The sequence below is a fragment of the Euleptes europaea genome, chromosome 4, assembly GCF_029931775.1.
Source record: "Euleptes europaea isolate rEulEur1 chromosome 4, rEulEur1.hap1, whole genome shotgun sequence".
NCBI lineage: Eukaryota > Metazoa > Chordata > Lepidosauria > Squamata > Sphaerodactylidae > Euleptes > Euleptes europaea.
The window spans coordinates 113,139,964-113,166,016 of NC_079315.1; the positions used below are offsets into that span (position 1 = coordinate 113,139,964).

General features: G+C 48.1%; 1 protein-coding gene across 1 annotated transcript; it reads right to left on the reverse strand.

Annotated features, from left to right (window-relative positions):
• Positions 1–1,527: 1,527 nt before the first annotated feature.
• Positions 1,528–25,680, reverse strand: LIPG (lipase G, endothelial type). The gene is made up of 12 exons (XM_056849075.1): positions 25,587–25,680; positions 23,990–24,063; positions 21,310–21,321; positions 17,576–17,701; positions 13,796–13,975; positions 12,983–13,094; positions 11,082–11,306; positions 9,079–9,321; positions 7,424–7,544; positions 5,551–5,769; positions 3,774–3,891; positions 1,528–1,635 (listed from the first exon to the last, which is right to left on the reverse strand). Exons 1-12 carry the CDS (start codon positions 25,678–25,680, stop codon positions 1,528–1,530), a joined length of 1,632 nt encoding a protein of 543 aa, XP_056705053.1.
• Positions 25,681–26,053: the final 373 nt, after the last annotated feature.

Sequence of the window (26,053 nt, forward strand, 5' to 3'; positions counted from 1 at the left end):
AGTACCTACAGATATTTGAGGAGACCATTTAAAAAGCGAGGGTTTCGTTCACATTTCTTTCCCAGAGATTCTCATGTAACCTATCAAGGTGGCATGCAGGAAATACAGCCAAGGTTGCTTTTCTAGTATTACAGGAACAAAAAGATGGGTGGACACCTCTAACCTTTCATCCGACAAGCCATGAGTGGTATTTTAACACGAGAGCTTTGGTTATAAGTACTCAAGGAAACCTTCTGACAAATATGGTATTCAAGTGGGAAGACCATGGGAGCCGGACCCCTGAGATGGGGGAACTAGGAGGCTACAGCGTGGTGCCAGTGGTTAAGAGTGGTGGTTTGGAGCGGTGGACTCTGATTTGGAGAACCAGGTTTGATTCCCCTCTCCTCCACATGAGCGGCGGAGGCTAATCTGGTGAACTGGGTTTGTTTCCCCACTCTTACACATGAAGCCAGCTGGGCGACCTTGGGCAAGTCACTCTCTCTCAGCCTCACCTACCTCACAGGGTGTCTGTTGTGGGGAGGGGAAGGGAAGGTGATTGTAAGCCGGTTTGATTCTTCCTTAAGTGGTGGAGAAAGTCAGCATATAAAAACCAACTCTTCTTCTTCTACAAAATGTTCTGGGGCCTTGGTCGCTGTTGGGGGGCGGGGTGTCCACGGAGCCAGACAAATCCCATTATTTGTTTTCCTGATATGTGGGGTGGGTCTCTTAGATGCAAAGAAAGACCCCGAGGGAATCGTCGTCAGGGGGCTTGTGACGGCTCTTCACAGCCCTGCATGGGGGTAATCTCCCTCTGTTTTCCTGGCAACACTCAGCTGATTTGCAGACACCTAAAGGGATCAGGAATTGCAAGGTGTAATGACAGGGAGAGTATTGGTGGTTCTGGAGGTGGAAGAGTCAGGCTTCCATTGTCCAGTTCCTCCCTGATAGTGCATGCTGGAAGACAGGTAAAGGTAGTCAGTCCCCTGTGCAAGCACCGGGTCATTCCTGACCCATGGGGTGATGTCACATCCCGACGTTTACCAGGCAGACTATGTTTACGGGGTGGTTTGCCAGTGCCTTCCCCAGTCATCTTCCCTTTACCCCCAGCAAGCTGGGTACTCATTTTACCGACCTCGGAAGGATGGAAGGCTGAGTCAACCTTGAGCTGGCTACCTGAAACCGACTTCTGTCGGGATCGAACTCAGGTCGTGAGCAGAGCTTGGACTGCAGTACTGCAGCTTACCACTCTGCACCACGGGGCTCCCTGATGGAAGATACTGCAGAATAATCCCCTACCTACAACCTCACATGTTACAGTCCCAAGAACTCAGTTCTGTATGATTGATCAGAATTCGCAAAGAGGCCTTTGGCACAGCAGGCAAAGTATTTCATGGCCACTCTGGGCACTGCCGTTTGTGAGCGGAGGATACAAGACAGAGAGACCAGACGGAGAGCGCTCGCTCATCTGGATAAGCCGGTTTTAGGCACGCAAGCCAGGCTCTCCCGAAAAAAGGGACGATTTACTCACAGGCTGTGGCTTTAAATAAGTTAGTCTAAGGGGTAGCCATAAATACAGGACGTTCTCGTGTCCTCGGACATGGTGTTCATATTGTCACAGTTTGAGAAGACGGAGAGCTCTGCCTCCGAACAGTCGGACTTTGCGAGAGCAAGCAGGAAAAATAAGACGACGGGAGACGCGGCAACCATTTTGCTCAGCCGTGCCGTTCTCTTCGGCACTCGCCTTCTCTCGTCGTTTTGGCGGGTTTGATCCCCGCTGAGTACAGCAAGTCTTCAAAAGAGGACATTTCAGAGCGAGTTGGTTGCTGATCTAAGGGGGTGAAGGGAAAATTATGTTAACTGACTGAACAGTATTTTATCAAAACTTTATGATAGCATTATAACAAAAAAAATTTCACTGCTGCCATAGAAGAAGGAAGCTAAGCAGGTTCTGTAGTGCTGTAGTGTTTCACATGCATTTTCTTGGTAGTCCTCACAACAACCCTATAAAGATAGGCCAGTATTGAACACATGAACACATGTACCTTCCTTATACTGAACCAGACCCTCGGTCCATTAAAGTCAGTATTGTCTACTCAGACCAACAGCAACTCTCCAGGTTCTCAGTCTTTCACATCACCTACTTGCCTTTAACTGGAGATGCTGGGGATCGAACCTGGGACCTTCAACATGCCTAGCAAATGCTCTACCACTGAGCCACAGCCTATATTGTACACTAGGGGGGAGGCAATGATGAGAGAAAGTGGCCAGTGGAAGGCTGCCTACTGGGTTCGGGGCCAAAGTGGGATTTTTGCAAGGCGGTTCCCAATTCGCAACTTAAGTCTCATCTACACTAATTTGAGAATCTGCCTGCTTTACAAATAAAAGAAATGCCCTATGGCAGCCCAAAACGCACTGGGGCATTTTGTTTTGCTAAGTGATGATGGCGAGAAATGTATCCAGCTGTAGAATTCCACAACACCTCCTGTCATTATCGCATTCTTTGGTCAAAAGCTTCAAGGTTACTCAAATGTCTCCTAGGCCAAGTGCCACAAGATTACCCAAACTGCATTCTTTAAATTTCATTGCAGGAGATAATTTGCCAAACTACAGCAGATTTTCCTAGCTCCTGCAATTCAACCCCTCTGCCTTTTACACCCTTCCCGCTTCTGTGAACAGAAACCTCAAGTTGCAAACAACCTTTAAGTAATTCAGCAAAAGTTTGCTTAATCAGCATTCTGTATTCGGGTTGCAAAATTACTCGCAATCCAACATATCACTAACGGACGGTCTAGTGGTTTAGTGGTTTGGAGCACAGGTTTGGAGTGGTGGTCTCTGATCTGGAGAACCGAGTTTGATTCCCCACTCCTCCACATGAGCGGCGGAGGCTAATCTGGTGAACTGGGTTGGTTTCCCCACTCCTACACATGAAGCCAGCTGGGTGACCTTGGGCTAGTCACAGCTCTCTCAGCCCCACCTACCTCACAGGGTGTCTGTTGTGGGAGGGGAAGGGAAGGAGATTGTAGGCCAGTTTGATTCTTCCTTAAGTGGTAGAGAAAGTCGGCATATAAAAACCAACTCTTCTTCTAGTCCTATTAATTGCAGTGGGATTTCACTGCACAAATTATTGGCTGTGATATTAGCAGCACTGTCCTAAAGTTTGGATACACATTCCCTCTCATACACCAGCTAAAAGCCTTTTTGTGTCAACACTGGAGAAATGGGAATGCTGTCAGAGGCAAATTCCCCTATCTCTCCATTCCCAAATAGATGGCTACTGACAGGATCCCACCTCATTTGGTAAAATTACCTTAGAGTTTCTGGTGATTGCTAAAGCTAACCTTGCCACTGGTTGCTCTAGAAGTCACCAATAATTCAGTAATCAGAACTTCCTGTAAGTAAGTGAGTCTTCATTTTTCTTTTTAATTTTTCTCCTTTCCCACTCCTTTGGCCTCAGTTTTCACCTGCTGATCAGCTGAGCACCATCAAGCAAGGACTAAAATTGGCTGGAGTTCAATGGGGGGCATAGTTCAGTGGTAGAGCATCTGCATGGCATGCAGGAGGTCCCAGGTTCAATCCCCGGCATCTCCAGTTAAAGGGACTAGGCAAATAGTTGATGTGAAAGACCTCTGCCTGAGACCCTGGAGAGCCGCTGCCGGTCTGAGTAGACAAGACTGACTTTGATGGACTGAGGGTCTGATTCAGTAGAAGGCAGCTTCATGCGACCAAATGGGAACCCTGGTTGTGACCCAGCTTGAGAACCACTGGTGGAGCTGATGTTTCAGAGGTTGGGCTACGATCGAGACTTGCCTGGTTCGATTCTTCACTTGCCAGCCATCGCGACATTTCACAAACCAGAGCTCTTTGCCGGGAGAGATGTTGGTCATCTGGAGGTCTTCTGCACAGAATGTGAGTCTGGAAATCAAGATAAATAAATAAATAAACAAACAATCAAAGAAACAGACCTAAGATTTTGCGAAAGGGATTTTGAAGGGAAAGCTCAGTAGCTCTACATGCCTTGTCATGACAGACAGCAGTTAAATTATTAAACTGGGGAGGGGGCCGTGGCTCAGTGGTAGAGCATCTGCTTGGCATGCAGAAGGTCCCAGGTTCAATCCCCAGCATCTCCAGTTAAAGGGACTAGGCAGGTAGGTGATGTGAAAGACCCCTGCCTGAGACCCTGGAGAGCCACTGCTGGTCTGAGTAGACAATACTGACTTTGATGGACCGAGGGTTTGATTCAGTATAAAGCAGCTTCATGTGTTCATTCCCAGAGAAGGAGAGCTATTTGTTTGCCAGTCAAACTAAAAACACAGCAGCATGCCTAGACGACTCATTCAAAGGCTATCTCAGACATTAGGAAAAAGGAAACTCCATTTACAAAGACAGTATACTGCAAATCTCAAGATTCTCCTTCATGCCCCGCTTGTGAGTTTCCCAGAGGCATCCATTAATAAAAGGATGTTGAACAAGGAAGGATCTTGGTCCAATTCAGTAAGGCATGTTATTTATTTATACTCTGCTTTGCTCTCCAATGGGGACCCAAAGTAGCGTACAACAGTTCTCCCTCCTCCGTCTTATCTTAACAGCAATAACCCTGTGAGGTAGGATAGGCTGACAGTGACAAGCCTAAAATCACCCAGTAAGCCTCTAGGCAAAGTGGGGATTTGAACCCAGGTCTCCCAGATATTTGGCCACATCATCTTATATTTGCTGTTGAGAGCCAGCATGGTGTAGTAGTTAGAGTGTCAGACTAGGATGTGGGAACCCCAGGTTCAAATCCCCTCTTTGGCATGGAAGCCAGCTGGGTAACCTTGGCCAAGTCACACACGTTCAGCCTAACCTACCTCACACGGTTGTTGTGAAGATAAAACAGTGGAGAGGGCCACAATTTATTTATGTAATTTATATCCTGCCTTTTCCCCAGGAGGGTCCCTAATGGGGAAAAGGCAGAATATAAATTAAATAAACAAATTGTAAAGACCTGTAAACTCCTGGCCGAAGTCCATTCTAGCAATGAACTCAAATATGGCTGGCTCTACAATACCATGACAATACAAACAGAGCTTAAGACTTATTTACTGTTTTCCTCCACAGTGCTCCATGTGGATTAAGGTGGATCAAACATTGGCCGTTTCCGCACAGACTTTTTATAATGTTAAATGAAACGTTATATTTATTCTTGCCTGCACCATTTCCCCCGTTTGGGGTTGGGGCCGTTTTGCAAACGTATCGCTGTCTTATCAGCAAACACTTTTACAGGACGATTTCTCTCGGGGGACGGACATTTCTCACACATATTCGTTTCCCTGTCCACATTGGTAAAAAACACCCACTGCCTTCCCAATTTCCCCCTCCCCTCTCCCTCTTGGATCATCTGTTTAGTCTTTTTAAAAAAAAGATATACAGGTTTCTAGTGTGTGGGTACCATGTGGGTAATTCTGGTGCAATATTAGGAATCATGGCTGGATATAGGATATATATAGGCTGGATAATTTGCCCCCACCCAAATTACTCCGTCCCAGCAGCTGTCTCCAGAAACCACCCGCTCATCTTGGGCAGCCCGTTGCTTACTTCTTCTGCGTTTCTCCAGACTTCACACGAATACGCCTGATCTGAAGCTCCTTGACTGAATTGTCAGGCTGAGACCAGTAACTCCTGAGCCCCCTCCACAGGCTGTACCACGACTGAGTGGATCCCGCCCACGTGAGCTTGATCTTCAGGACATCTCCCACGTCTTCTTCAGTATAAACCAGGAAAGTGTTCGTGTAGTTCAGCCCTATCTGCCCATATCTGAAATGAGAGGCCCACAAAGTCGTGTTAAAAATGCACAGTGGCCAATGGAGAACTTACTCATCTTTGTCTGATGTCGCTTGCCCCTAGAGGCCAACGGTCACTGGATCCAGTTTGCAAATCATGCTGGAGGCGATCAAATCTTCCTCTGTAAAGTGCAGAGGCCAGGGAATGCAAAGCCAGTCCCAGGGGGGGCATTCTCTGCTCAAACGGCATAGCAGCTCCAACCACGCACGCACCTTAGAACATTAGTCATGGGTCAGGATCTAACTCAAGGGTCCCCAACCTTTTTGAACCTGCAGGTACCTTTGGGATTTTGACGGTGGGTGTTGACAAGCACCCCTAAATGGCTGCCACAGGAAGTAGACCCAAATGCATAATGGCTGCCTCAGGAGGCTGACCCAAATGGAATACCTCCCTCCTCACATCTCCCGGGAAGAACAAAATCCTGAGGAGGAAATGGAACCACACAGTGACTTAGGAAATCCTCGTCATCCTCCAGTTGACAACCTTTCCATTTGAATGAGGGTAGCCAATAAAAACTGTGCCCTACATTGGCCCTGCCCCCTTTTTGAAAAGCTTGGCGGGCACCACGGGAAGTAATGCCAGGCACCATTTTAGGCGCCCACAGGCACCAGCTCAGGGAGCCCTGGTCTCACTCAACTTTCCAGCTTTATGCTATTCCCAAGAGATAGTCACTCAACTGCATCCTAAAGATACCAGCAGAAAGAGGCCCCTTAATGCCCCCAAGGGAAACTTTATTCTACAGCCCATCACATTCATAGTTGGGAACCTGGTACCCATCTTTAACCCAAAGCTTCCTGCAAAACTGGGCTGTTCTCTGGACAACTGGAGTTCAGACAGAAGAGGAAGAAGAAGAGGAAGAACAGGAGGAAGAGGAAGAACAAGAAGAGTTGGTTTTTACATGCTGACATTCTCTACCACTTAAGGAAGAATCAAACCGGCTTACAATCATCTTCCCTTCCCCTCCCCACAACAGACACCCTGTGAGGAAGGTGGGGCTGAGAGAGCTCTAAGAGAAGGGTGACTAGCTCAAGATCACCCAGCTGGCTTCATGTGTACGAGTGGGGAAACCAACCCGGTTCACCAGATTAACGTCCGCCGCTCATGTGGAGGAGTTGGGGATCAAACCCGGTTCTCCAGATTAGAGTCCACCGCTCCAAACCACCGCTCTTAACCACTACACCACGCTGGCTCTCAACAGAATGCTCTGAGCTTCCTGAAGGTAAACTGATATGGAGAGAAGCCTGAAGAAATTTCTTTGGAACGACAGATCTAAGAGCTTCCTAAAGACAACGAACCAAAGATGAGGGGCGTCAATTGTCCACTCAAGACCCTAGCCCCTCAGGCCTTCCTGAATGGCCTCCTGTGAGCCGTAGTGAAATCATTTCCCTGATTAATCAGCTTAAAACGGGGAAGGCTCCAGGACCCGACGGCCTCCCCCCGAACTGTTTAAAGAAAATCTAACATGCTGGGCTTCCCCCCTTGCTACTCTTTTCACTCTTATTGATGCAACAGGGAGGATGCCCAAAGCTTGGACTAGGGCTATAATAGCCCCTATCTACAAAAAAGGTGATCCACACCTGGTAGTCATTTATCGCCCAATTAGCCTTCTGTCCAATTGTCCACTCACATTTCCAGAGGCAGAGGCTGGGAGTCACTGTTGGTGCCGTGCAGCGTAACAGAGAAGGTGGGCTCGCTTTCTCCCATGTTCTTGTAGCTGAAGACGTGTATTTTCATTTGGTAGTGATACACTGTAGAGATAACAAGGGCAGATGCTTAATGCAGAGCTGCAGACCTGTGGCTGCATTTCAAGCAATGGCCAAGGGCTCTTTCCACCAGCTGGTTGGCTTGTAAGTTCCCCAGTTTTGCACAGCAAGCAGGGATGCTGGCTCGGATTTTAAAGGGGAAAGCAGAACAAATTCAGCAGCAGCCGTGTAGGCCGGTAGCCCTTTAGGGAAAGGGATAGTTTTCTAGGAACAACCAGGGAGGTGGAGCAACTGCGAAGGAAAAGACCCTTCCAGAGGAGTAGCTGAGTTAGTCCATAGTAGCGAAACCAAACAGAAGTCCAGCGGCACCTTAAAGACCAACAACATATTTCGGCATGAGCTTTCATGAGTTGGAGCTCATTTCCTCAGGTGCAATGGAAAGAAAGAAAATCATTTTCCTTATTTTTATGCAGAAAACTACATGCCATCTTCTGGGCATGGGTAGGGGTCACTGGGGGTTTGGAGGGGGGACGTAGTTGTGAATTTCCTGCATTGTGCCAGGGGTTGGACTAGATGGCCCTGGAGGTCGCTTCCAACTCTATGTCAAAATTCAGGTGTGGTTCTCACATTTAGATTGAAGTACCAGAACCCAACTGAAGTCCAAATGAGACATAACAGGAAAGCAATTGCGTTTAACAAAAAGCAGTTGTGTGGAGGTTGAAGGAACAAGGGAGAAGGGAGAAGGGTCTGCTGAACCTTTTCTCCCCTGGCTGTTATTCCATTCAAGATTGCCCCTTCCCAATGAGTCAAGAAGGCCTCCTCATCGTGCCGCCACTCCCATGATGCCACTTTTGGCGAAAACCCGGAAGTGATGTCATTCCTCTCTTGGAATTGCCAGAAACTATGGTTTTACCACAGAGTTTCAGGTGATTCCTAGAATGGTGTGATGTCGCTTATAGGTTTTCCCCAGAAGTGAGGTCACACCGTTGCCTGCCCTCGCATCCCCGCTCCCCTCCCCCAGTCTAATGTAATATCTAGTTGGGCCTTCAAAAGAACATGATTGACTGCCCAGTTCCTACTGCCTAGGATCTAGGGGTTGACACTCTTTCAGCTGAAGGGATGCCTGTCCCCTTCCCTTCCCCTACCATTATTCATCCTCCTTCCAAACAATTGGAAAAGGAGACGGGGGGAGAGAGAAAAGCACAAACCAAAGTGTATCAGTGACATGCCACAAGCAACCTTCCAGGTGTGATCTTCTTTGTACTTCAGACGTTAAAGGTGGCACCCTCCAAAAAATACATAGAAGTATCTAGTGACTAACAGAATAATGCACTTTCAATCCACTTCAAATGCATTTGCAGCTGGATTTTACTGTGTGGAACAGCAAAATCCACTTGCAAACCATCGTTAAAGTGGACTGAAAGTGCATTAATCAGCAGGTGCGAAAGCGCCCCTAGGGGGAATGCCAAACCACCTCTGCTCCTCACTTGCCTTGAAAATCCCTTGCCGGGGTTGCCAGATGCCGGCTGCAACTTGACAGCCCTATACCCACAGGGGGAATGCAGAGGGGGAAGCCCACCTTTGAAAGGCATGTCGGCCCGTGTTTTCAAGTACATCTTGGTGTTCCTCTTGTTGCGCATCTTCTTGGCGTTGTATCCGATGCCGGTGCAGCGGTTCTTCCGGCAGCTCAAGCAGATCCCTTTCTTGAAGCGGCTGGAGTCGGTGCATTGGAAGGCAAAGCTCTGCTTATCTTGGTTCACCAGCGAGTCAACGAAGAGGAACACGGAGCGCTCGTGTTCACACCGCATGGCGTCCCCGATATCTATGGGGGTGGGGAGAGACAGGGGGAAAAGGCACCTGTTTATGAGGCAGTAAAAACCAGACGTTCGCCATCCTGCACCACAACAAAAAGAAAAGAGACCCCCGTGTGGTCAGATTTACAGGCTCTCTGTAGTTCCGCATGAGCCAAGATTGGCCAGGGATCAGCTACGCCTGCTGCCAGAAATCTTTACAGTAGGATGCAGAAGGGCGTCGTAAATCGAAGCTGGACAGCAAACCATAAATACAGAAATGGTCAAATGTGTTACAAAGATTTTACACGTAAGTTTATTTCAAGTAAAGAAGTAAAAAGAAGAAGATGACGATGAAGACGAAGACGAAGAAGAGTTGGTTTTTATACCCCACTTTTCTCTACCATAAAGAGTCTCAAACTGGCTTACAATCTCCTTCCCTTCCTGTCCCCACAACAAACACCTTGAGAGGTAGGTGGGGCAGAGAGAGTTCAGAGAGAACCGTGACTAGCCCAAGGCTACCCAGCTGGCTTCATGTGTAGGAGTGGGGAAACCAACCTGGTTCACCAAATTAGAGTCCGTCACTCATGTGGAGGAGTGGGGAATGGGGGACTCTAATCTGGAGAGTTTAGAGTCTCGCCGCTCTTAACCACTACACCACGCTGGGTGCCAATCATCCAAGAGCAGCAACTGGGAGGAATACTGTTCATTGTGGGGGGTTTTCATGCTTCCATGATTAAAAATGGTAACTTTCCAAATAGGAAGGATCTGAACATTCACGAAAGGAGCACAGAATTGCCATGAAGGGAACCTTTGACACTAAATGTGAGGTCGTGGATAGACTGGGGGACTAGGACCCTGGAGAACCCAGGTTCAAATCCCCACCTCTACCATGGACGCTCACTGGGTGATTTAGGGCCCATCACAGTCTCTCTGCCTGGCCTACCTCACAGGGCAGTTGTTGTGAGAGAATGGAGGAGGGGAGGACAGTGTTCTAAGCCGCTTTGTGTTCCAACTGGGGAGAAAAGCATGATGTAAATAAATGCAAATGCAAGACTGCACAAGTTTTCTAGAGAAAAACAGTCCTATACATTAACAGCAGACATATTGTCAGACAGCCTGGAGCAGAACTGGCCCGCCTCTGTCGCCTCACCAACCCATTTGTTTAACATCTAACACTAAAAGTTCTACACTGGGAAACAGTCCACAGCTATAGGGTTCTACCTATTAGTGCCATCTTAATCATGGCAAGTTTTTATTTATTTATTTAAAACATTTATCATCTGCCTTTCTACCTTACAGGAATCTGAGGTGGCTTAACAATCTAAACGAAACACAATAAAATGCATAAAAACCACTACTTTAAAATCAATAATTTAAAACAGAAGGTAGGCAGAACTGAACCGAAGCGAATGCCGTCCTAAATAAAAACATCTTCAACTGCCTCTTGAATGATGAAAGTGAGGGGACCTGGCAAACCTCCCTGGGGAGGTTGTTCCATAACTGTGGGGCTGCCACTAAAAAGTCCCTGTCTTAGTACCCGCCAGATGAGCTTCTTTGGTTGATAGGACAGTCAAGAGCGCCTCTCCCTGCAGTCTTATTGCCAGGCAGGAATGTATGGGAGAAGACAGTCCTTCAGATACTGCTGCCCCAAGCCATGGAGTGCTTCAAAGGTCAAAAACAATGCCTTGAATTGGGCTCAGGAGTGGAGTTATTACAAATTATTCACTATGGCCGGGTCTGTGAGCCACGGCTTCCAAAACCCCAACTTTAAGCAAGCAGAAGAACTTACTCCCATAGGCAAGCGATCCCAAGACGTCAGTCAAGGCACACCCTGGCTGGACATCTCCTCCATTGGGGTAGACATCAATGTGACCCACAGGCATCTGGATCCCGATGCTGACACCAAGAGCCTCCCTCGTGTAAGTGTGCAAGACGTCCACAAAGTCCGCATCGTCAGGAGAGAGACGTTTGTTGGGTTCGACTCCTTCAAACATCGGCCCAGCTGGATCCAAGCCTGAAGCGTCAATAATGCATGGTCAGTACTTAAGAACATAAGAAGAGCCTTGCTGGATCAGACCAGTGATCCATCCTGTCACACACAGTGGTCAACCAGTTATGCTGGAGGTCCAACGAAAGGTCATAGAGGCCGAGGCCTTCCCTTGATGTTGCCTTCTGGTTTACTGCCTCTGAACATGGAGGTTCCCTTCAGTCCCCAGAGCTAGTAGCCTCTGATAGACCTATCCTCCATGACTCTGTCCAATCTCCTTTTAAAGCAGTCTATGCCTGTGGCCATCACTACATCCTCTGGCAGCAAATTCCACCTTTGAATTACTTGTTGTGTAAAGAAGTATTTCCTTTTGTCCGTCCTGAGTCTACTGCCCAACAGCTTCATTGGATGCCCTCAAGTTCTAGCATTTGGGTAGAGGGAGAAAAAGTTCTTTCTGTCCACCCTCTCTACGACGTGCATAACTCTATAAACCTCTATCATGTCTCCCCTTAGTCGTCTCTTTTCCAAACTGAGAAGTCCTGAGTTTGATCCCAACAGAAGTTGGTTTCAGGTAGCCGGCTCAAGGTTGACTCAGCCTCCCATCCTTCCGAGGTTGGTAAAATGAGTACCCAGCTTGCTGGGGGTAAAGGGAAGATGACTGGGGAAGGCACTGGCAAACTACCCATAAACAAAGTCTGCCTAGTAAACGGCGGGATGTGACGTCACCCCATGGGTCAGGAATGACCCGGTGCTTGCACAGGGGACCTTTACCTTTTACACCATAAGTTGGCTGCCACTTGACGGCGTTTTCCACCATATATACATATAAATACACTCAGGCACCATTGATTATATAGCGATCTCAAAAGATTTACTGCAAAACCTGCGGCTTTTGAGGACTCTCCCTTTTTTGATGGTGACCACTTTTCGTTGGTTCTCCACCTTTCACTATTAACCAACCCGCTTAGTCTAAAACAATGTTACGTTGGCATGGCCCCGGATGAGTCCTGCCTTCCACTTGTTAAACGGACTATGGCCACTCTTACCACTATTAAGAATTTAACTAGTTCGGATGAATTTGTAAATAAAACAACGAATGAGTTTGTCAATAATGAGGATGTCTATGATACCCTGACAAGGTATGATACTATGGTCCATAATCTCCAATGTGGGCTTACAGGTTCTGTCTTTGCTGTAGGGAGGCACCAGGTCAAGGGTACTCATGAATGGTTTGATGAAGAGTGCAAAGAACTAAAAAAACCATTAGAGCACTCAGGCACCAGATGAACACTCTTACACAGACCCGTTCCAAGCTAGTTGAGTTCAGTTTAATTAGATGACAAACCCATCTAGTAGCAGATACTCTTCCACATTTGTTAGAAGCAGCAGTTACTACCCAGAGAGAAGCCGGTATTCCTCCCCAAACTGGGAACAAGGGTGGAATAAAGGTAGCCTCACTGGATGGAAACCCAGGACAGCAGCGGGGCTTTTCCAAACTTCCCAAAGAGGAAACGGAGCTTGCGAGACCGTTCCTTCACAGAGGGGCAGGTCTGGCACTGAACAAGCCCAATTAGGCTTTGCAGATAACAGCAAGAGAAACCTCAGAATTTGCCCGGTTTCTCATGCCATGGAGGCAGCTCAAGCATTTACAGCGGGGAGAGAGAAGGGTTAATGCTTGAAAGGTCATCTGCTGGCACACTCACCTGTAATCCTGCCTATTGTTCCATGTGCATAGTTTCCAGCGTAGCCAGCCACGTGCGCACCAAGGCTGTAGCCAAGCAAGTGGACATTCCGCAGATGGAAATGTTCTTTCTCCTGCAAGGACAAAGTTAACTGGATCAGCCAGGTGTTGGTGGGTGGATAGAGGGATTCAGGGGTATCTTTGCACGACAGAAGACTTTGCAAGAATTTTCAGTCAAAGAGAGAAGCATGCACCCAGTATTCCCAGGTGAGCAAGATTACCCACATGGCTGTTTCGTAAAGTGATGCAAGCTAAGTCTGATGCCTCTGGGCTGGTGAACGATGCTTTCCTCCAGCCCCCTCCCAAGTTAAAGTTCCCTCCAAGCTTTATTTAGCCATGTAACAGCAGGTTCTATAGCTGCTAGGTATGGGGAGTGGGTGAGCATGGACAAGGGAAGAATCAGCTATCAATTTATATAAGGGAACACTGGGGCAACAGGCAACTCCATAAGAAGTCATTATTGGTAAGTGATGGCAATGGTAAGAGATGGCAAAAGCTGTAAGGATTGTTGGATATAGAAAGCGTTCCCTGCATGTCAGCACAAAAACGGCCCAGTAGCAGATCTGAGCTGCATGGCAAGTGAAGGCGAAACAGAGCAACACCATCACTGCCCCCACAGATCCGCACTTTGGCACACAGCCTGGCTTACAACCCGGCAGCATAGCAGCTCTCTTCAGTTTGCATTTCTAAAGCCTCAGCCCGATGCCTGCTCCTGCTGCAGCCTTGCACAATTTTAAACCGCTTGATGCTCAAATCTTTTTCTCGCAAGCTTCACCTGTAGCCAGTCCAGCAGTTTCGCCACCTCCTTTCCCACCACCTGGGTGTAGTTGACAGCGTTGGTGTAGAGCTGATGGGCGTAGTCAAGCCAGTCAACCACCACCACGTTGGCACTCATCTCCCGTTCCTTGAGAGCCTGCACCAGGCTGCCCAGCCATGTTTCAAAAATGCCACTCATCTGGAAGAAGAAAGTACTCTTAGTTCCTTCCTAGCTGGTGGACGGCCACCATATAAATAACCCGGCCAAAGAGAAACTTGATTAATGGGGAAGGGATGTGGCTCAGTGGTAGAGCATCTGCTTGGCATGCAGAAGGTCCCAGGTTCAACCCCCGGCACCTCCAGTTAAAGGGACTGGGCAAGTAGGTGAAGCGAAAAACCTCAGCCTGAGATCCTGGAGAGCCGCTGCCGGCCTGAGCAGACAATAGTGACTTTGCTGGAGCAAGGGTCTGATTCAGTATAAGGCAGCTTCATGTGTTCAAGCTGCAGCTTTCTATTTATCGAACATTACTCACACAAAATATAGACGGGCTTTTTCCAGAGCCCGTTTTGACGCCCTGCCTTCTGCCGTTTTAGATGGAAGGTTTCAACATCGGCCTACGGAGCAATGGTGTTGCCCCTGTTCGGCCCATGCAGTCGAATCAATCGCACATATAGTGTTGCACTGTGAATTCTGTGATGAAATCAGAACAAACACTATTTCCCTGCTGCTTTCTCGTTTTAAGCATCTGAACTTTTTTCTGGGGCGACCGGAGTCAAACTATTGCTTGAGGATGGGGAAGCTGCCGTATCCCACACAAAGGCAAAATTCTGCTTTTTATCCATTAAGAAGAGAAACCCACTCATAAGTAAGGAGGTGGATTAATAGTCTTATATACACAGTATTGTAGCTGAAGTTCGCATAATTCACTTCTGACAGTTATATAGTTATCCTTGGCTTATTTATTCAATCAGGGTTTTTAGTTTTTGATAGTATACAGTTTTTCTCTTTTTATAACAATTGTAATTCGTATATATGCTGATCTTTGACTGTAACAATAAAGATTGATTGAACATTAATGCACTTGAGTACATGTCTGAGCATTGTGGTTCAGCATTTCTCATTGACCTGCACTTTGGGCTGATCCCTTTTCTATAATAAACCCCATTCCGTATGCTCAAGACATCCTTATTTACCACGAGCAGATCCAGTTTCTATTGCCTGTCCCGCATGAATTACAAACCCTACTTTTCCAGAGGGGTGGTTCTGTTCCTCTGTTGCAGCAAAACAAAACAAGTCCAGCAGCACCTTTAAAGAAGGGCAATATTTATTCCAGCAGGAGTTTTTGTGAGTCAGAACTCATTCCCCCAGGCCATTTTTTTGGGGGGGGGTTTGCCTTTTAAAATTTCTCTCATGGCGGTTGCGAGAGTTTGTCCTCCCTGGTTTCCTAGCAGACGGCCCTAAAGAAGGGAAAAACATCTTCGCTCTAGTGCCACGTGTACGAACACATGAGCATTAAGGTACCACGCATAGTGGCGGCTGCCGTTTCACACACCGCAGCTTGTCAAAGCGAATGTCAAGCTGTTGATGACACTGTAGGATGTTTATCCTCTCTATTAATAACAATAAGTGTGTGCCGTCAAGTCGCAACTGACTCATGGAGACTCCATGACCATGGGGCTTTTAAGGCAAGAGAGGAGCAGAGGTGGTTTGCCATCGCTTTCCTCTGCATAGCAGCCCCAATCTTCCTTGGTGGTGGTGGTTCTCATCTAAGGACTGACTATGGCCAACCCAGCTTAGCTTCCAGGTGAGAGACAGCTAGTCTGGGCAATTAGGTTCCTATCCATTACATCTTCAACAATCCTTTTGGATTGTAATCCTCTAACAATTCCTTTTGTCCTGTTAAACCCTCTTGGCTTTTAAAGCAGTGTGGGGCAGGCTATCGCGTACAATAAACAAATATAGCACATAACACACAGCAACAATGTATAATGGCAGCTAATGGTGAACATAAAGGCCATGCTGGATCAAACCAAGGCCCATCAAATCCAGCAGTCTGTATACACAGTGGCCAACCAGGTGCCTCCAGGAAGCCCACAAACAAGACGACTGCAGCAGCACCATCCTGCCTGTGTTCCACAGCACCTAATACAATAGGCATGCTCCTCTGATACTATAGATCAGAGTTTCCCAAACTTTTTGAGTCATGGAGCACTTTTCAGGTGAGAAATTCATTACGGAGAACTAATTTTCATCTAGCACCTATGTCCTAAACCAAATGACAACAGTATTTTTCTTTCCAATCTCTTCATGGAGCACTAGGAGATGTTTCATGGAGCACCAAGTGCTCCTTGGAGCACAGTTTGGGAACCTTTGCTGTAGAGCATAGGTATGCTTCATGACTAGTATTCATTTTGACTAGTAGCAATGGATAGCCCCGTCCTCAATAAGAACATAAGAAAAGCTATGCTGGATCAGACCAAGGCCCATCAAGTCCAGCAGTCTGTTCACACAGTGGCCAACCAGGTGCCTCTAGGAAGCCCCCAAACAAGACGACTGCAGCAGCACCATCCTGCCTGTGTTCCACAGCACCTAATATAATAGGCATGCTTCTCTGATCCTGCAGAGAACAGGTCTGCATCATGACTAGTATCCATTTTGACTAGTAGCTATGGATAGCCCTCTCCTCCATGAGCATGTCCACTCCTCTTCCAAGGGGGCAGTGGCCTGGCAATCCTAGCTGCACCCCTACAGATGGAAGATTCCAGCTGTGAATACTCATCAGCATAAACAAATCCCTGCAAACAGCAAAAGGAGCAAGCAGAGCTTTGCTTTGCTGTGTCGGTTTTCCATTCGGAGGACGTTCTTTTATAACACAGAGGAATATTCCAAAACGGGACACACACAGCCCGTCCTCTGACACGGCGCAGTCCATTCTACCAGCAAAACGGTGAGAAAACGCTCACGGCCTCTTAATTGGGCCGTTCCTCTTAAGTGAAGAAAAAATAGGGGAATGAAACCCAGCCTAGAAAACAGAAGCTGGGTACCAAAGGCTGGGTGGGATAAAGAAGCCAATTGTATAAATCTTAAAAGAGATCAGTTCTTGTAGGTTATCCGGGCTGTGTGACCGTGGTCTTGGTATTTTCTTTCCCGACGTTTCGGCAGCAGCTGTGGCAGGCATCTTCAGAGGAGTAACACTGAAGGACAGTTACTTATATAACATATTACCAATTATACAAACATCTGGTAAGATTGTCTCAGGTTGTTAGGCTGTAAAATATAATTAAACAGCAGGATTGCAAACTCAATTCATTATTATTCTATCTGGAATGATTACTTTTATATGTATCTTAAATGTACCAATGGATTAAATATCTCTTTTAAGATGTATACAGTTGGCTTCTTGATAGAGACTACCTTATTGTTATTCTATTTTTAGACAACCTACATGCCTAGTCTGATATACAATTGGCTTCTTGATAGAGACTACCTTATTGTTATTCTATTTTTTAGACAACCTACATGCCTAGTCTGATATATACTGTCTGTATCTGTATGTTTTACATGGTTTTCAATTGACCATTGAGGAAGGCCAAACAGGCCGAAACGCGTCTGGCAGGTGGTTATAGATATCAACCTTAGGAAATGCCATCGTGCTGTCTAAACGTTTTTTAAATAATTTTTATCTTGGCATAGCGCTTTAAATAAATTATATTTTCATTATCTATATATTTTATTTATCCCACCATTCCTCTTAAGATAAGAACAACCTGGAGTCACGTCTAACTTCAGCCGCCTTACCGTCCACCCGTGGATGATGAAGAAGCTCTTAGAGGACGTGTTGAACTTGCAGTCTTCTAGCCGCCGCTCATCGCCGATGGTGAAGTGGCAGCCGCTGTCAGGGTCGGCCGAGGAGCGAACGCTGAACTTGACCCGCAGCCTCTGGACTTTCGTTGGCTCTTTGTCCAGCTTCCGCAGCGGAGAGGCGCTTTCATCTGCGATAAGAGCATTCGCCGTTAAACGTGGCTCAGAGGGATACAGAGGAGGCCGGAAAGCAAAAGCGAGGCAGAATATCTGCAGAGATCTCAAGGCACGATCTAATGGCCTTAACAGCTTGGCAGCCGCTACTCCAGGCGCCTGCCAAGGACTCCCTTCCACTTGGAACGGGTTCCCTGGCTTCCTACATGGGGGCAGATTTCATCGAAAGCTTTCCTATTTTATTTTTAGCCTGAACTTTGTACAACGTTTTTCAAAACCTTGGTGTTCGTTAAGCCAGCCCAGCAGGAATTCCCTTTTTTTAACGTTTATTTTAACACATGAACACAGGAAAGCTGCTTATACTGAATCAGACCCTTGGTCCACCAAGGTCAGTATTGTCTACTCAGACTGGCAGCAGCTCTCCAGGGTCTCAAGGTAGAGGTCTTTCATATCACCTACTGCCTGGTCCTCTTTAACTACAGGTGCCTGGGATTGAACCTGGGGCCTTTTGCATGCCAAGCAGAGGCTCTACCACTGAGCCACGGCCCCTACTCAGACTGGGTTTCTAGGGTTTCAGGCGGAGGTCTTTCATATCACCTGCTCTCTGGTCCTTTTAACTGGAGACGCCGGGGATTGAACCTGGAACTTTCTGCATGCCAAGCAGAGGCTCTACCATTGAGCCTCAGCTCCTCCCCTACTTTTTTTTTCAATGAATGCATTCTGTCAACACAACAGAAGAACCCCAGATTTCGACATTTTGAGTTCTGCTCTGGTAAAAATAGGTTGGATCCAGTGCAAGGAACTTCCAAGATTGTACAAGGATCCTTGATCGTCTCCCTCCTCCCCAGCAGCCATTTATGATCTCAGGGATAGTTTATTCCTGGGGCTAGGAAGGGGTTGTGGCTCAGCGGAAAAGCTTCTGCTTTGCATGAACAAGGTCCCCGGGTTCAATCCCTGGCATCTCCTGTTAAAAGGACCAGGTAGAAGGAGAAGTGAATGATCTCCACCTGAGATCCTGGAGAGCGGCTGCCAGTCTGAGTACACAATACGGACCTTGATGGACCGAGTGTCTGATTCGGTATGAGGCAGCCTCATGTGCATTTGTGTTTGCCAGACCTGTGTGGAAAGGGGGTGGGGGAATCACTCCCATAACCATTGGGAGAGTGAAAAATCATTCAGTTTTGTCAGCAGAGCTGCAATTTCTCAAGAGTCAGAAGGGAGGGATCCCCTAGCTTCCCAACCCCCTATGGGTATTATTCCACAGGCTTCCTGAAACCCCCAGAATAAACTCTGAAGAGATTGGAAATGGCTGCTTAGGGGATGGACAGCCAGGGAGACCTGCAGTTATCTGTCCTTTCCGCCGACAGATTACGGGATCCACACCAATATTTCTGGTAATCCAGGGAGAAATTCAGCAGAGAAAAATCATGTGAGCGTCACTGCTTGGTGCAATGTGCATGACGGTTCCCAATTTTCATCCACATAAATAATCCTCTAAAGTATGTTGGACTTGAAAAAGACGGGCCACCTACTTTGCAGCGATAGCTGAACAGGGATTGGAACCCAGGTCCCCCTAGCACACATTGCCAACTCTGTGTCTACTGCATTGATGCTTTCTCATGACTTTTAAAATAAAGACTTCATTGATACCAAGACTTTCTTCTCAATGGGGACCCAAAGCGGCTTACATAATTCTCCTCGCCTCCATTTTATCCCCACATCAGCCCCGTGAGGCAGGTTAGGCCGAGAGAGTGTGCGACTGACCCAAGTTCACCCAGCGAGTTTCCATGACAGAGAGGGGATTAGAACCTGGGACGCCCAGATCCTTGGCCAATACTCTAGCCACTACACTACACTGTGCAAAGCTGATAATCTTCAAACTTTCGACCTTCAGGATCCCCTTGCCAAATTCACTTGGCTGTTGGGTTTCACCACCGCTCTGTGGTCTTTTATGCATGGCTGTTTCACTCGCCGTCACCCCTCCGACAACCTCAGCTCTTTGTTTGGATTATGTATGCTGTTTCTAACCGTCAGAGGTCGCCTCGCTCTCCCCCTGCGTTTCCCCGCGTTTTGAGGGACCTGTTTTATCTTGAATTTGAAAACGTGGGCAACACGCGGGGAAACACAGGGGGAGAGCGAGGCAACACCTGGCGGTGGGAAACGGCATGCATAATCTAAAGTCGTCGGAGGGGTGACGGCAAAGGAAACAGCCTGTGTGAGATAGAAAGAGGCCAGGTACACAAGCGATGCTCGTCTGAGCTCATGAAACTGCAGAGCTACTTCATCAAGAAGAGACACGACATCTTCCCTGGCGATCTGCCTGCTGTTCTTCTCACTAAGGAGCCCTTCCTAACCTTCCGAGGGACTCCAGGAACTCTCTGGGGGAAGCAGTAGTGGAAAGCTATTGCACAATATGTTGCAAACCCTTTTGTGCAATACTTGGTGCAAAAAAAAACCCAGGTTTGAAGCATGCACGCCCATTTCTCCATGGGCTCCCTCCAAACCACTAGCTTCAGATAGACTTAACATACCTACAACTTGCGTGCCCCCACTCATGCAGACTGTGCCAGCTTCCTGACAGCCTGCACAAATGCAAAGGGCTAAAATACAGATTGTATCCTCCCCTAGCTGCACGCACTGGAATCACCTGAGCAGGCATTTTTTTCTCCTCTTGCGTATACCTGAAGATACAAGGCTACACCCGTTTCAGAAAAGGAAGGAGGTCTTCTGAGCTCTCTCAGCCCCCTTCATTCCACTTAGACACATCCGATTTAGAGTGCAATCTTAAGAACACTTTCCTGGGAATAAGCCCCAATGAGACCACCTGCGAGAGCCAGCGTGGTGTAGTGGTTAAGAGCGATGGACTCTAATCTGGAGAACTGGTTTTGATTTCCCACTCCCCCACATGATCTGTGGACTCTAATCTGGTGAACCGGGTTGGTTTCCCCACTCCTACACATGAATCCAGCTAGGTGACCTTGGGCGAGTCACAGTTCTCTCCAAACTCTTTCAGCCCCACCTACCTATGGGGGAGGGGCCATGGCTCAGTGATGGAGCCTCTGCTTGGCATGCAGAAGATCCCAGGTTCAATCCCCAGCATCTCCAGTTAAAGGGACTAGGAGAGTAGGTGATGTGAAAGACCTCTGCCTGAGACCCTGGAGAGCAGCTGCCGGTCTGAGTACTGACTCTGATGGACCAAGGGTCTGATTCAGTGTAAGGCAGCTTCATGTGTACCTCACAAGGTGTCTGTTGTGGGAAAAGGACGGCAATTTTAAGCCGGTTTGAGACACCTTAAAGGTAGAGAAAGTCAGGGTAGAAGAAGAAGAAGAGTTGGATTTTATATGCCGACTTTCTCTACCACTTAAGGCAGAATCAAACTAGCATACAATCACCTTCCCTTCCCCTCCCCACAACAGACACCCTGTGAGGTAAGTGGGGCTGAGAGAGCTGTGACTGGCCCAAGGTCCACCAGTTGGCTTCATGTAGAGGAGTGGGGAAACACATTCAGTTCACCAGATTAGCCTCCGCCTCTCATGTGGAGGAGTGGGGAATCAAACCCGGTTCTCCAGATCAGAGTCCACCGCTCCAAACCACTGCTCTTAACCACTACACCACACTGGCTCCCAAAACCAACTCTTCTTCTTAGGATGGCACCGTTAGATATACAGAGGACCCCCTGAAGACGCCATTAACCTAACCCCCTCTGAAGTGCAGTCATCATTCCTGTTAATTGCTGTTTTAATGTACCAACATTTTGTTGTTCCCCTGACCTGGATGGCCCAGGGTAGCCTGTCCTCGTCAGACCTTGGAAGCTAAGCAGGGTCAGCCCTGGTTAGTATTTGGATGGGAGACCACCAAGGAAGTCCAGAGCTGGTTTGCTGAGGCAGGCAACAGCAAACCAATTCTGGTAGTCTCTTGCCTTGAAAACTCTATGGGGTCACCATAAGGCTGCGACCCCTTCCCACCACCATTTGGTTGTTGCATTAAAAAAAAGAACAGGCTTGACAAAATCTTTCTAGAACCTCCGTATGTCTTGTTGCCCTCATTCAACCTTATCTACAGATTCCAACCACACAGTCCCAACCACAGGAAGTCAACCGGGTCACTTAAATCCGTAGGTTTACATTGTTACCATCAAGTCAGTGAAACAGGCTTCCTCGGGAGGTGGTAAGTGCTCCTTCCCTGGAGGTTTTTAAGCAGAGGCTAGATGGCCATCTGTCAGCAATGCTGATTCTATGACCTTAGGCAGATCATGAGAGGGAGGGCACCTTGGCCATCTTCTGGGCATGGAGTAGTGGGTCACTAGGGGGGGTGTCACTGGGGGTAGTTGTGAATTTCCTGCATTGTGCGGGGGGTTGGACTAGATGACCCTGGTGGTACCTTCCAACTCTATGATTCTATGATATATCTCATACACATGGGAAGGCAGGAGAAACAGTAGTGTCATGAAAAAAGAACTTCTGTTTAGAAAAAATGTCACTTGAGTCAGTCCAAGGGTGTTCTCTTTCCAAATACACCACTGGTTCCCAACCAGGGTCCGTGGACCCCCAGGGGTCCGCGAGAACTAAATTAAGGTCCGCGAAACAAAGTTATAAACCCATAATAAATTAATATTTTCAATTAAAAGTTCTCTATTATAAAATATATATATTCAAATATTATTCTAAGTTTAATGTTTAACTAACAGTTATGATTAAAGTTTATTTTCAAATTCTCAGAATTTTTATTTTGAACCTTGGGGTCCCTGCACCGAACAAAAAAGTCCTAGTGGTCCCTGGTCAAAAAAAGGTTGGGAACCACTGAAATACACCCATCGACATTTACAAATGCTCATCTTCCTAATTATGAGCAAACCCTTGGCACATCCTTTGGGGTTGACGTCAAGAGAACCACAAAATGTTTTTCTTTCCCCCAAAGGACTGAAAATAGCGGGGGAACTCAGTGCCTTGGTCGAAGCGGCATGTACGCCGCACAGCGTAAAACTCAGCTGCAGCCCAGGACACGCAAGTGGAATTACATGTTGCTTTACTCCAGCAGCCGGCTGACTTTTTAGAAAGTCACAAAACTAGTTAAGCAGCCTAGCCTAAGCACATGTCAGCCAGGGAGGCTGAAAAACGAGCCTCTAGTTCTACTCCAGTACCTTCAAAGGGAACCAGGCGCAATAAGATTTCAGGCACCTACAAGATTCTCTAATAAAACAGAATACACAGCAGTCCGGACTAGCGCATTTGGCAGAGAACACTCCCATCAGCAATCCTGAATAAAACATGCAGATGCTATTAGTTCCATAGCAAGGCTACAGTAATGTGATAAGCACTATTTCATACCAGCTGGGGCTGGTTTCAGCTAGGTCTCCCCATTTGCAAAAATCATCCAGTCGCACAAACAGCATTATTCGATGTAACTGTCTTCTAACTATTATATAAAGGGCACCTTTTAATATTTCCATTCCTTTTGTATCCTTCTGTACTGTGTTTTTATGCCAATAAAGGAATGATGATGATTATGATGATCCAGTAGCAAATACACAGGTGCTTCTGAGCATGTGCAAACTTCCTCTCTCTGGCTGAACCACCACCAATAGTCCATGCACCTAAAATATTAAATGTTCACAGTTAGGCACTGGAACTTTTAATTTTCAGAACTGAAGCGCCGTCTTTCCCCGGTCTGCTTCCCAGCCCGTGGCTGTCCACAAGAGGATGTATTCATTAGCTTCTTATCCTCCCAAGCTGATCTTTTTTTAAAAAAATCAAAGAACGTGACACACAGCAAAAAAGGAAAGCGCTCCGTGAAGGTGTTTTCTATTAATAGCAGGACAACCTTCGCCATCAACCCTTAAATTTGAAACCTGCCTGCTATAAATCGCGTGCAGCGTTACCAGAAAACCACCAAAGCCGACACAAGTTAAAATAAGGCCACTGGCTTTCTGCGTGACCGGCGTATTCATTCAGGGCACAATCCACCGGTCAAGTCCCACACTTCCTGGGCTCTCCCTTCTCTCCACGTGGCTTGTTCAGAAGACCTTTTCCGGGGGATCTTTTCCCCATATCTCTCCTCCAGACAGCACTGAGTCAGCTCTTATTCCCTCGGAAGCAGGGAGAAGTCTTGTGAAAGACTCACGGTGCATTCCTGAGGAGAGTTACTCCAGTCTAAGCCCACTGAAAGGAACGGGCTTAGACTGGAGTAACTCTCCTTAGGAACGCACCACCAACTAGCTGCAATAAGCAACTCCATTACCACATTTCCACTTTCCCCTTCACATTCAAACACCTTGTTTTTCCTCGAGTAGGGAAGCGAATGGCTTTCGAGCACTACCCCAGAGGAGATGCTGAGAGTCTCAAAGAAAAAGGGAGGACTTCCAGAGTTTTCACACACAAGCTGGGAAGCAGGGTTAATTCAGTAAGCACATACTGTGGAAATAAATGCTCGGTCTGCCAGAATTCTCACTGGCATTACAAAATGAGGTCTTCTTCACATCGACAAGCACACTACAGAAGAAGAAGAGTTGGTTTTGATATGCCGACTTTCTCTGCCACTTAAGGGAGAATCAAACCGGCTTACAATCACCTTCCCTTCCCCTCCCCACAACAGACGCCCTGTGAGGAAGGTGGGGCTGAGAGAGCTCTAAGAGAACTGTGACTAGCCCAAAGTCACCCAGCCGGCTTCATGTGGAGGAGCAGGGAAACAAATCCAGTTCACCAGATTAGCCTCCGCCGCTCACGTGGAGGGGTGGGGAATCAAACCCGCTTCTCCAGATCAGAGTCCACCGCTCCAAAGCACTGCTCTTAACCACCACACCAGCTGGTCCCACAGAGCAGAGAACGGTTTAAGCATCACTAACAGAAACGCTCAGCATTCAAATAGTTTGTGCCTGCTCTCCTTTTCCACAGGTGCAACTAGCAAACACGCACGCACACCACAGAGAACATAAGCACATTTGACGGCATGCACGCACAGCAGGAGCCGGGGGTGTAAGCCCCAATGCATGAAAACTCACAAACAGGTTGCATTCCATTGCTGACTCAGAAGTGCTTTCCCACCAGGTGGGAATCTCATACTCTCGGCTAGAGCAGGGGCCCATAGCTCAATGGCAGAGGACCTGCTTTGCCTGCAGAAGCTCCCTGGTTCAATCCCCGGCATCTCCAGTCAGAAGGGCCAGGTTAAGAGGCGATGGGGAAATCCTCTGCCGGAGACCCTGGAGATTCGCTGCCAGTCTGAGTGGACAATACTGACCTTGCTGGACCAAGGCTCTGATTCAGTACAAGGCAGATTCCTGCGCTGTTTCCAGGGAGGGGCAACGGCTCAGCGGCAGAGCACCTGCTTTGCACGCAGAAGGACCCAGCCTCCATCCCCAGCACCCCCAGTCAAAAAGACCGGGCAGCAGGTGACGCGAAAGGCCTGAACCCCCCTGCAAAGCCGCTGCCGGTCAGAGCAGAGGATGCCAACCTCGGCAGCCTCACGGCGGGTGCGCGCAAGCAGCGACCCCGCTCGGAAAGTCCGCGCTTCTCCCGCAAGCCACAAAGGTGAAAACGCACGCTCGCTTTATCCTCCTTTAATCCCTGTTTCGGCCAGGATTCAGCCAGGATCGAGCGCATGCGTTTCGCCTAACGTGCGCTCGCTCCTGGCTAGAATAGGGATTAAAGGAGGATAAAGCGACCGTGCACTCAATCAAGGAAGCCACAGCCTTCAGTTTGCAAGATCTGAGCAAGGCTGTCCAAGATAGGACATTTTGGAGGACTTTCCTTCATAGGGTCGCCATGAGTCGGAAGCGACTTGACGGCACTTAACACACAACACACCAAGCGACCGTGCGTTTTCGCCCCAACAAGCTTACCTTCCCGGGCATCTGGCGTGGGCCCCGGCCCCGAGCCCTCCCCGGAGACGCCAGCGGCCACCCCGACGAGCAGCAAGACGGCCAAGTTTCTCATGGCTTTGGGCAAATCCTTGGTGCTTTTTTTTTTCCTTCCCCCCACCAGGCTGGCCCCGCTGCAAAGCCTGCCCGGATGATGGATGGACGGATGGATGGATGGATGGATGGATGGAGTTGCAAAAAAGGAAGCCCAGCGAAGCCCCACGGCTGCAAGCGCAGAGGCGAGGAGCAGCAGCAGCCCAGCGCGCGCCCCGGTGCAAGCCCTGCAAGCCCAGCGCGCGCGCCGGCGTCCCTTTTTCTAAGCCCGGCGAGGGGGCGCGTCACCTGACCCATGGCCAGATGGGGACGGGACTCGCCCCGCGTGGGCCCCCGGCCGCTGATTGGGCACGCCCCCCTGACGCGCAGCCCCAGCCGGCCAAAAAGTCTGCATG

Bases quoted from the DNA above. Each gene is read 5' to 3' on its own strand.
- LIPG (XM_056849075.1), bottom strand. From the start codon at position 25,680: ATGAGAAACTTGGCCGTCTTGCTGCTCGTCGGGGTGGCCGCTGGCGTC. The intron at 24,064-25,586 runs GTAAGCTTGTTG...CCTCTGGGGTAG, and splicing joins CACGCCAGATGCCCGGGAAG to TGCTCGAAAGCCATTCGCTT. The intron at 9,322-11,081 runs GTAAGTTCTTCT...CCACCCCCATAG, and splicing joins GGGATCGCTTGCCTATGGGA to ATATCGGGGACGCCATGCGG.